This window comes from Lagopus muta, chromosome Z (genome assembly GCF_023343835.1).
Source record: "Lagopus muta isolate bLagMut1 chromosome Z, bLagMut1 primary, whole genome shotgun sequence".
In the NCBI taxonomy this organism is placed as follows: domain Eukaryota; kingdom Metazoa; phylum Chordata; class Aves; order Galliformes; family Phasianidae; genus Lagopus; species Lagopus muta.
In genome coordinates, this window is record NC_064472.1 from 33,877,251 (window position 1) to 33,889,638 (window position 12,388).

The 12,388-nt window shown below is 37.7% G+C and overlaps 1 protein-coding gene across 2 annotated transcripts in view; it reads left to right on the forward strand.

Annotated features, from left to right (window-relative positions):
* Positions 1–12,388, forward strand: part of ADAMTSL1 (ADAMTS like 1) — a 405,621-nt gene that overhangs the window by 320,913 nt on the left and 72,320 nt on the right. For both annotated transcript variants that reach the window (XM_048931906.1, XM_048931909.1), the window contains 2 exons: positions 737–884; positions 4,018–4,102. In XM_048931906.1, the coding sequence (XP_048787863.1) occupies positions 737–884; positions 4,018–4,102 (233 nt within the window). The remainder of the gene's footprint in view (positions 1–736; positions 885–4,017; positions 4,103–12,388) is intronic.

The following is a 12,388-nucleotide window of genomic DNA, read 5'->3' on the forward strand; positions in this document are numbered from 1 at the left end:
TAATATTGAATTCAGGTTCTCACCACCCCAGTTTTTCTACGAGCGAGTTCTTAGAAGTTAAAATATTTTATCCACAGATGAGGTGTTCTTTATTGATTGCAAACTGTTCAACAAGCTGCTATCTAAGAACAAAGTAATGCTGGTCCTATCCATAGACCTTCCCACTGGTTGCTGGGTTTGATCTTGACCCATCCAACCACTTTTGAAATAACCCTCATGGGGGAAAGAGTGATGTACCTTAGCAAAAATAAATGAAAAAAGACGTAAGAAAGTGTCTTTGGGAAGAAAGCCTGAATAATTTCCCATTATGTTTGATGCCATGTTCCAAAATAGCTGAGTGTCACCTCTCTTAACTCATAAGCTTCAGTACTTTGTCCAAGCAAAGCAGAGTGGCTCTAGATGAAGCTGACAGGGTGTTACTAAGCATATCCATTTTGGGATGGATGGCCAGAAGCCAAGTAGTGCACACAAGCCAGTGCTGAGAATGTGCACAGCAAAAGAATTCCAGAGGCTATACTTCCAAGCCAAGTATATGTGCAGACCAAAAAGGCAAATATTTGTGTTGATTTTATGTATTATCCATAACTGCTAAATATTACGAATTTTGCATGAACATGGTTAGTGTTTCTGCATCACCTTTGCCCTTGATGTACTTCTGTTGCACATTCTCTTTTTATGTATTACTCCTTCTACATACCACAATCATCCTTTCATTTCTCCTCTTTTATTTTTCCAGTGCACTGTGACCTGTGGACAAGGGCTCAGATATCGTGTGGTCCTTTGTATTGATCACAGGGGGATGCATACAGGAGGCTGTAGCTCTAAAACAAAGCCACACATAAAGGAAGAATGCATCGTACCCACTCCTTGTTACAAACCCAAAGGTAATGAGAGAAAGATTCTTATGAATTTTTTTGTCTGTATGCTGACTAAATTACAGAAATTTCTAGACTACAGAAATGTAAGTGATCTTAATTTCCCTAAATTAGAGCCATAAACTCTACCATAAGAAAAGAATCAGTCCCTTTTGAAAAATGAATTGATACCTTGGTGAATATTAAGAGCATTTATTATGTGAAATAAGCGTGACCTGATGATAATCCAGGATGGAAAAGTGAAATTTAGAATTTTAATTTCTGTGCTCACTGCCTTATGACAGACAAACTTGTCAGTTTGCAAGGTACCAGTTTATCTGGAGCATGGGACTTCACTGTATCTGCCAGACACCAAAGTGGCAAAACTCAGATGCTGGCCCTCAGGAAAGCAAGGGGTATTTTGCACTGTGTTCTGCTGGAGCACATGAGCTCACTCAGTCTGCATCCCAGGATGAATAAAAGGCTCTGCTACCATGACTGAGCTTCATCTGGAGCTGCAGCAGCCTTGCGCTCAGTTAACCAGCTGAATCTGTGAGGCTTTATCCATTTATCACGTTCAGAACCCATGTAAAGAAAGCTGCTGTCTGCCTGCAGCATGCAGAGTAAGCAAAATGCATTAAGATGCTGAAAACCAGATGATGCATACCACCCACAAGTGAGTTCTGCCTAGGGAACGTGCCTAGACCAACTGGGGAGGTTTGCTTGCATCTGTCAAGACATCTCTTCCAAAGGGATTTGTCTAGTAATTCCACATGGCTGTTTCCTGGAGGTATGCTCTTGCAACTTGCTGTCATCTTTACCAATTCTTGTGCTGCCCTTTGCAGTACATAACATCATTAAGGTCTGAGTAGACATGACTCTCACTTTCTCCCATTTTCTCCCATGGGATGGAAAGCTCTTTATGAAACATGGTGTGTTGCTAGGATTTGATTTTAGTTTTCATCTTGGTTCTGTAATTTTTCCTCCACAATGCAAGAGGTAATATTTGAAGGCACATATACCTGAAAAGTAAATCATACTTTCTGAAAAGAGCTGGACCAGATTGTCTCCAGAGATCTCTTCTAATACACATTATTCTATTTATGTGATGGAAGTTTGTCCTTTTTTATGTCTTGAATTTAGCGTTATAAATTTAAATTTAAATTCAATTGTTGTAGTAAAGTACTTCAATTCTGTTGAATGTTTTAATCTTAGTTTGCTTTTTCCTTCCATACCTGGAATAAAATAAAGCATGAAAACAATGTTCTTAGCTGACTGAAAAAGCAAAACAAAACATGTGGAATACTCTTTTTAACACTCTTTACAAAAGAAAACCAGAATGCAAATAATGGATGTAATTTATTTCTTTTTCTTTTATTCATGTACTGAGGCACTTTATCTTACAGCAATAATGCAAAAATACAGGATAACCCTAGATTAGATTAAGTACTAGATTAAGTACTAATTTTCAATTTTTATTGAGAATGTGCATTTATTTAATAAAACTTTCTGTAAAATGTAGGATCTAAGGTTTTTATACTCTCCTATAAAAATAGAAATTTTACTTTAATCTGTAAAATTAAAAGCTCTTCATTAGCTTATTTTAGGAATGAATTTCACTCGTTTTTTTTTGTCAAAGAATACTGTACAACGTCAGCATTTCTCATCCTCCAAATTATTTTACAGCATAAATGGCAATTAATTTTATCTCCTGCTGAATGCACATTTTTTAAAAACAAAAGTTATTTAAAAAGTCACATAGCAGACAACTGTACGTGAGAGCTTTTGCTTTTTACAAGCACTTGAATCTGAGGGAAAAAAAGCATAGAATATCTGGCTTTCCAAAGCTCATAAAGTGGGCTACAGTGCATATAAATAGAACTATCTCCTACATATTTTGGATAACAAAAGTGGTAAAATATAGATTAAACTAAGAACAATGCTGGCAAATATTCATCTTCAAATGGTACTAGTAAATATATTAGAGTAAGAATTTGGCAAGATATTTCTGGAAGAGAGGCACAGTTATTAAACTGCTGTCCTTTCCTCAGTTAACATCTTGCTCCAAGAAAATTTGCTTGACAAAAGTTGCAGTAGCTGTGAAATCAAGTTGTTAATCATTTTTCCTCTGTGATAAAACTAGCAGTTTGGAAATTTCATGTGCGTGCATGAAAGGTTCCTTCTTATTCACGATGAAGTTATTGAAAAATTTTAAATATTCTGAATGACATTAATCTGTTCCTGTTGATGAGTATAAATCTACACATTACCTAAATCAAAAAGTTTAGATGGTTTGTTAGTGGCCAATAAGCCTGGTCCTGGTTTTCTTCCATGTTCCGAGTTTCATTCTGCTGTATTTGTGTCTTTTTCTTTATCCTGACCCAAAATATTCAAATTATGGTGCCAAATTTGCTCTTACGTTATGCCCCTGTAGAGTTAAAACAGCTCCACTGCCTTCAGCTGAAATGCTCCACTTTGACATTGCATGAGAGCAGAATTTGGCTGAAAGAGTTGAATGGCCCTGCACTCCCCAGAACAGTGCAACTAATTATGTTGTGTTCATATCCTGGATAAGAGAAAAAACAGCCACACTGTTTTTCATCAGAAATGACAGAAAAAGTATCAAGCTCATTTTTTAAATCCATATAGCTGATGAACTGATAAAGTTGAAAAAGTATAGCTTGACCATCTCATTACAGTTTCTCTGCTTTTTGGGTATCACTCATCAAATCAGGATTTTCTTCCTTTTTGACATCTATCAAAAGGAGGATTAAGGCATCCTCTGAAATTCTAAAATTCAAGCATAAGCAAAAGGATATTATATGTTTTGCCTTCAGAGCATCAATGGAGGTCATTACACTTCCCAGTATCACTCTGAAAAATACTTGCTAAAGTGTTCAGTTTAGTAGCCCAGTTGCATCATCTGTAAAGTAACTATCTGGTCATAAAACTAATCTTGTGACCTTTATAATCCAGCTGACAACTGCATAATAACAATTCCATAATTCTGTCCCTCTCCTCCTTTCTCTTCTTGAGCTCAACCTCAGCTCAAGAAGAGACACGTGTATATTCCAAGCACCAAGTGAAAAAGCAAAGGCTGGCACACATGGGAGCATTGCTGCTGCATGGTTTCTGTTTTCATGTACTTGCATTTGTTCTGTAGAGAAACTTCCCGTGGAAGCAAAGTTGCCGTGGTACAAACAAGCTCAAGAGCTGGAAGAAGGAGCAGTGGTGTCTGAAGAACCTTCGTAAGTCTTTAAAAAATTTTCACAGCATGCACGTGTGAGATGAGATCTGAAGCCTGTGCTGAATTGACATGGTCTCTTGAAATTATATTTGGCTTTTATTAGAGGATAAAGGCCAAATCTAGCCCCATGGAAATCAAAGGACTTAAGGCTGTGTCATATTTAGGTGTGAAGAGGCAGAGTTTAAGAGGACAAATGCACACTGAATTTGAACAAACACATTTATGTTTTATGTAAGTTCATTTACAGTGATATTACAGTAAGATTCTGTCTGCCTGAATTAGTTTTACAATCCCCACTACCACTGTATCTCAGCGTTCAGCACCTTTATTTATTGTCACAATACTCCTGTGTAGTAACAGGTAAAATACAGGGCATCCAATGAAGGAATCCTCCCCAGGAATAGTGTAATATCAGTTACAGATGTGAATTAATTTTAACAGAAAATAAACTAGAACTCCAGAGCTGTGGCTTTTATTGCTGTATTTCCACTTACCTTCTTTCATGGATTTTCCCCTCCTTGTTCTTCTAGACTCTGAGCAGTCTTTTCCTAGCCACTTTTGCAAAAGTGATCTGTCAGTACCTTGTTTCCCTTTAGTATCTATCTCTTCTTCCTGCTGTGGAACCTTTTGGATAGCAGATAGACCTATTTACATAGACTGAAAATCCCTCCCCCTTTCCCTTCCCTTCCCTTCCCTTCCCTTCCCTTCCCTTCCCTTCCCTTCCCTTCCCTTCCCTTCCCTTCCCTTCCCTTCCCTTCCCTTCCCTTCCCTTCCCTTCCCTTCCCTTCCCTTCCCTTCCCTTCCCTTCCCTTCCCTTCCCTTCCCTTCCCTTCCCTTCCCTTCCCTTCCCTTCCCTTCCCTTCCCTTCCCTTCCCTTCCCTTCCCTTCCCTTCCCTTCCCTTCCCTGTCCCTTTCCCTTTCCCTTTCCCTTTCCCTTTCCCTTTCCCTTTCCCTTTCCCTTTCCCTTTCCCTTTCCCTTTCCCTTTCCCTTTCCCTTTCCCTTTCTCTATGCTTTTCCTTTTCCCTTTCCTTTTCCCTTTCCCTTTCCCTTTCCCTTTCCCTTTCCCTTTCCCTTTCCCTTTCCCTTTCCCTTTCCCTTTCCCTTTCCCTTTCCCTCTTCCTTTTCTTTTTTCTTCTTTTCCTTTTCTTTCCTTTTCCCTTTCCTTTGTCCTTTGTCCTTTGTCCTTTTCATTTTTCCATTTCCTTTTCCCTTTCTTTTTCCTTTTCCTTTTCTTTTTCCTTTGAATTAAGGAGACATAAATTTAAAAATATATTGTTGGGAATTTTACCAAAAGGAATTATGTTGGTATGTGATCATACTTGGAAAAATTTGCAGCAGTTTTGTACAGTGACAAAATATAGGTACATTTTGTATACAATGTTGGCAGTACTGTAGAAAAAGTATAGTAATATATATATATATATATATATATATATATATACACAGCTAAATGTCTCTTTAGATGTTAGTGATAAGGGATTTGTACAGAATAAGCATAGCCTACAAAGAAACATGTAGAGATTTTGGTTTATCATCACAGTCATTTTTGATAAAATACTCTAGAAAAGCTTGTGAGTGTACTGTTTGTTGTACTAAAACAGGCCTTAAGGGCCTGAGAAGGAGCTTAAGATTCTTTAAATCTTCTAAGTTTTATGAGCTGCTATGACATCTATTTTCTTCACAGTTTCGCTGCTCGGCTGCAATAAAGAGTCTGTTCTGCTAAGATCTCCTTATCTTTTTACCCTATCTCTCACAACAGTTCAGTGATACCAGTGGGATACTAATGCAGTGGAGCACTGTTCAGATTAAGTTCATTCTGCCATAGGTCAACAATTTTTACATCTTTTTTTCTCCTTGCAAAACACAACTCTGGAATCATGACTAATCTTTATTTTCGGCTGATGAGAAATCAATATGACATTAAATTAAATTAAACTGTAAATTTTTATATTTGTTTATTAATAGCTAAAATAGAGGATGAAAAGTCAGGCTTTTTTGCAAACTTTTCCAGCGCTATTCATGCCTTTGTTTGATTTGGAACAATTTCTAGTGATAAGGCATGAGCCAGAAAGGACAAATAAAAACTTAGATGGCTTATACTGCCAACCAATCCATGCAATCCCTGTAAATGCTAATAGTCGTATTCATATTCTATCAGACAATCTAATCTGTTGACAATGACCTTGAGTGGTGAATTCCCCAGAAGATGTTTCAGTGCTTCACTATTAGTGGTGGTTTTCATTAATGTCTAACTTTAAACACACATTCTTTTCAGATCCTGGTTGTTAGATTGAAAAAATATGTATAATGACATGAAAACAAAAGAGATGGAACATTCAGAACTCACACAATCAACAAGTCAATTTCGATGCCAGTTTTACAATATCACTTGTCTGCTTTCAGCTGAATAGCAATTTCAAATACACCAGTTAGTTGAAAAGTAAGATGTGTTAGACGATAATATGTCCTTTGGTCTCTTTATCTGTAGCTGCAAAGATACCAAGTGGTATCCTATGGCTCAACATGCTGATTGATACTGAGCTGTCAACCACTTATTTTGGCTAATGAACGGTCAGTCCACAATAGCACACTAATATAAAGGTCAGAACTAGTGAGAGTTTTTAGATGTCAGATTAAATCCATCTGGTGTATGACAGTGTGTGATGTTGCCAGCTCTTTTGCTGACTGTGAATTTGAATAATTAGAACATGGCCATCCACTTCTTACTGTTTGTCTTCCTAAGAATCCCACTTATTTGCAGTGTGTTACTTAGCTGTAAATATTTTAAGAAAATACACTGGGACTTGAGAAAAAAAAAAAAAAAATCTGTTTCTGCTTTGCTGAGGAGCCTTCCCCTTCTAACTCAATAGAGTGGAGCTGGCTGAGCAGGGTTTGAGGGTGGGCATCGAGCTACGGGAGGCAGGGCAGCCTCGGGGAAAGGCAGATGGATGGGAGAGGGGGATGTGAATCAGGAGGCATCCAGGGAAGTGATAAACTCAGTGCTGAGATGGCAGTACTGTGTTCAGGAGAGTGTTTGCTGGAAGCTGAAGTACTGTTAGCTTCTCCAGAATAAATATGTCCTGTGATTTTCCAGCTTGCTCAGTAGCGATGTAACAGTGACTGATTTTCTGACTGCACATGGGCAGATGTTAGTAATGATTCTTTCTTCTACACTTCATCTAATGCCCTTTCTGAGCTTTCTTATGCCATCGAATCACTGCTCCCATTCTTCTCTACAGACAGGGTCATTCTTTGAAGCCAGCAGACTGCTTTTTGACCCCTGACACTGTTATCTTTTCTTCCTTATCATTTTTAGGGCAGAGAAAGCAGCTCCCACCTGTAAGAAACTTTGTTGTTCTTCTCAAAAAAATTTTGTTTATTTAAATTTAAAAGCCAAAGCTGAAAATCTTGTGTATTTTGAAGTCTCATATTTATGAATCTTGTATTGCTGTCTTGTGATTTTAGTGACTTTGTATTGTGTACATGTTTGCTAAGAAATTGCAAACTAGGAATTAAGAAGTTTTTATATATGAGCATAAATCTACTGGACTCTTTTCACTGTAAAATTCCACCTGTATTTTATGATCATTTTTTACTGTTAGGACAGCAGATATCTCATTTTTACTCCATCTGCATCTAATGCCTTCCACTGTTTATTTCTCCAGGATTTCCAAAGGAAGCAAGCCTTACAGTGTAATTTTGTCTGTATATGTCTGTCTGTCATTTGCCTTCCTCTTTCCTTAATAATGTCTGAATGTATTGCTATTAGCTGAATTGGACAGAAGTATAAATTTATCACAAAGAACTTTACACCTCTGTCACATTTGGTTAATGTTCACCAGGAAATTCAATGGCTGTATTTCCCACGTTTCACTGAATGATATGGCTGGGTATAAAAATTACACCTACTAGCTCTCCTGTTGAAGAGAAGGTTTCTAAAGGACTACAGTCCGTTAGAGATACCAGAGAATCTATTTGGGCACTCAGCGTTCCAATCCAAATCCATGTTAAATTGGTCCTTATTTGTTCTGCTGCTCAAATAATTACTGACAAGTAGTTCAGACACTTGATGTCTAGAGGGAGCAGTTAAGTTTGTGTTATCTAACCTGCAGCACCCCTAGACAGAGTCAATTAAGTATTATTTTTTGACAGAACTGCCAGGAAATACTCTAGACTGGTAAGAAAATATTGCAGTCTCCTCTAGGACAAAGATGCAAGGTGAGAAGTCCTTACGGCGCTCTATGTATTGTTGCCTTATTGCTGTCTGTCTCTGAAGTGACTATTCAACAGTCTTTATCAAAGGGAGAAGTCAGAATATTTTTCAGCCTGACCTCTTGCACTGAAGCTGATTGCACCAGCACAGCATGACAGTGGAGTCAGAAAAAGCAGCAATCATGATTAAAAAAGCATGGGTTTCTCTATGAGTAATGAGATTGGTTTTATGGATGGTGGAGGAGTTGTTTAAAAGATTTCTTTCTCTAACTCTTGAAAAATGCTTTTGTATGTTAACACCATACCCAGCTTTTAACATATTGCCATAAATAACCACGGTGCTAGCCATAAAAAGAAGGGGATAAAAAGAGGGCAAACAATAATATCTGGATGCCAGATGGCACCATCATAGTGATGAGGCCCGTTCAGAAAGAAACAAAAGGAAATTCCTGACATGCATCAGTGGGGGGCAGAGCCCTCAGGGAAGTGGATTTGGTCAGAGAGGTCAGTGTGGCAGGGTCGCCCAATATCTCTTTTTTACTTTTCAGTAGGTATTTATGTTTCCAAAGATATGTAAGCTATCTCATTCTGTTTTCCCCACAAAATGGTTTCTGTAATTAGGTTTGTAGCAATTTCACAGGTCAAAATATGATTTTGAAACTGCTTACAAGTGGTACTCTAGGAATTAGATATGTTACGATTACTGAATTGCTGAAACAGTAGTGGTGCTGCATTATTCTATATCAGTGTCATGGGGCGAAGAAGGAAGTTCAGGGAACTCTTTCCATGATAAGATTTAATTGCATACAATGAAATTATCAATGCAGTCAGTCACAGGAAAGAGCAGCAATGTAGCAGGTAATATCAGGTAATGATTTCTTTCTATTCATTAAAAAAAATCCTTTAGAGACTTACGTCTGTATAGGATTTATGTCTAATATCTATAAGGGGTAGAATCAGTTATCTTCCCATAGGGAGAAAGACACTAGTGAATTTATGGAGAGCACCAACAGTACAGAGTGATCTGACATTATGCTGAAGGAGAAGATTGCACTTAAACTGAACTGAAGAGAAATGATGGGGGATGGACTGTAATCACTTAGAGTGCAATCTAACCTATGTAGGAGGCTATGGTGCTATTACTCTTACAGATGGAGCTTTTGGGGATTTTATTGACAGGTGATTGTGGCTCCTCTCTTTCACTCCTCTGAGCAACAGCATCAGCAACTACACAGTTTCTGTGTGTAAGCTATCTGCAGTATTAAATTGTTTCCCATAGAAAGGTGAATCCTCTTTGAGAAAAACAGGCTCATATTTCAGATCAAGACAATAAGTCTGGAAGTCTGAGCTCCGTTTCCAGTTCTAGCAGAGAAAATTTCTATACCTTTAAACAAGCCACTGGGTGCTGTTATTTCACCAGCTGTATTCTGGTTTTAGGAGCTTAAATAGATGGGTGTCTGTGCCTTCAAATACCCAGTCTTACTGATACTTACAGTTCTCAGAACCGTTCAGCCTTTGGCTGAACAATGTATTTTAAAATGGATTATATCAGTCTCTATACTGTTTTTCATTTTTGTAAACAACTCCATCCCTGGAGGTGTTCAAGGCCAAGCTGGATGGGGCCCTGGTAGATAAGGAGGTTGGCAGCCCTGCATGTGGCAAGGGTGTTATAGCTTGATGATCCTTGAGGACCCTTCCAGCCCAAAACATTCTGTCATTCTATAATTCTATGAATATACACTGATTGCCTTCTCTGCCTCAGCCACTCTACAGAAGCTGGATTTTTAAATGCATTCCCTTTATATGTTTCAAAGAGAATTTTTTTTGTAATTACTAAATAAACTGTAAACTGAAAAAATCATTCTCCAGTGTAAGTATGAATAATAATATTTACAGATGCTAATAGTTTTGCAAAATTGAACTAGGAAAGTGCTATCTACACAGTTTTCATACATCCATGAAATTCTGTGGATAGCTGAAATAAATCTGTGTTTGTTGGTAAACTGTACGTGTGCTTCCCAGCCTGAAGGCTGGACTCCAGAGTATTTCACAGTTTGACCAGTATGTTTGCATTTAGTGCTTTATGTACAAACATTCATATGCTGGTTTAACGTACTAAAATTTACTTTAAAAGTATTTTCAGTGTCTGTAGTATACTATAAAAGCAGTGAACCCAAACCTGTGCTCTGCCACATCTATGTGACTCCTGCAGAAGTCCACTGATCTTGGTAGTATTATGTTTCTTTTCCTCCATTCCCAGAACTTGATGTAGGCCAATGTAGGCTATTGTGCATATGAAAAATCATGGAATTTTTCCATGGAAAAATGGAATAATCAATTCCTTTCTGCTAAAGTCAATCTTGTGCACACTGCTAACAAAAAGAAGAAAAACACTGAAAAATGTAATGCCTCTTTTAAATACCAAACTATTTTGCCAACATGTTCCTAGAGAGGGAAGTGGTTTCTAGTCCATTACTGTAAGTCAGTAGGTCAACAAAACAATTATAGGTATTTGTTTGCAAAAAACATCCATTTTTAACTCCTAGTTTTCTTATGAGAGTTTTCCACCTTTCATCCATTCCGTTTCCTTTTCCAGCTTTGAGAGCAGTGCTGAGTACAGAGGCGTCTGGGGGACGGCAGCTAGAGGTGTCCTTCAGCCATTGCACAGCTGGGTGCCACAGTGAAGGCAGCACTCCAGCAGCTGAGTAGTAGCAGAGATGATTAGGTTATTCAGAACCAAGCGAGCTTACAGAATCATATAAACATTAAGGTTGGAAAGAGCGCTAAGGTCATCTAGTCCAACCACCTGGTCATGACGTTCTGTTCTTCCACCTTTCACTTCATTTGGTAATATTCTCTCTAAAATGGGAGCAAAACACTCCTCCTTGAAATATTCTACAGAGCCCTCAGAAAATGAAAATGCTGCATTTTTCCATCAGGGAGGAAGCCTTGTTGTACAAAGGACAGAAGTTCATTTTTCATGTTATAATAACATGCTAGTCATTGGGAAGTATGTTAAGAGCTATAAGATACACCAAGTAATCTCTTCAAGGCAAGAGTCATCATTTTATTTCTTATTTGTACTGCCATGAGCACAGGCAGCTTTGGCTGACAGCTATCACTGTAACACTACAGCAACCAGTTATTGAGACTGTCTTGTTTATTATGCCTGTTATTACAAGGATCAGCACTAAAGCAGGATTTCATTAAACAATGTACAATGACATCTGAAGCACCTGCATCATTTTCTGTTTTCTAAAATTCTTGCTTTTCAGTAAACCTAATCCACCACTTCAGTTTTCAGAGAAGGATGCAGAATAGCACAGTACTGTGCAGTGCAAGATACACTGTATGCAGAATGGATAACTTAAAGCCTATGGAATTGTCTGTTTATCATTCACGTACTTTTTAAGTTTTGTGCTCACCATTTGGCAACATTTATCATTAATAACTACACAAAGATATCTGAAAACCTTCACAATTTCCTGGTTTGGGGGAAAATTCAGAACCAGTGTGTATTTATACTATACATTCATATCACATAAATATTCATATCTAATGAGAACTATATGGAGGTTTGGGGTTTTGGGGTTATTTTCCCCCTTCTTCTCTGCTTTCAAATCACTTGCTTCTACTAGTTCCTCCTGTGCTTTAACTGCCAGCAGTAATATTTGAATTAAATTATCTTTCCAAATTTATTACTTAAAATATGTAAATTGGGCCTAGAAATCTGAACAAAATACACTGTCCTGAAGATACTCAAGTGCCCTCATTACAAGTTGCAGACAAAGGTAAAATAAGATAATGTGTGGTATTTGTAGATCAAGTCTCATTTTAAAAAGAATCCAGTCAGCTCTATTGATGTTCTTGCTTCTCTTTTGTTTCCTTTGTCTTTTGCTCCTGTGTTTGTATGGGTGATATGTGTAAATCATGTAAATATTCTGAGTATGTAAAGTATCTCTCCCTTTCTAATCAAGTAATTTTAATGCCTGGCAAGCTATTATACCTTTTGGTTTGGAATACAACAGCTCTTCAACAAAGAAAATCTACACAACAATCCAAAATGCTAAAAAA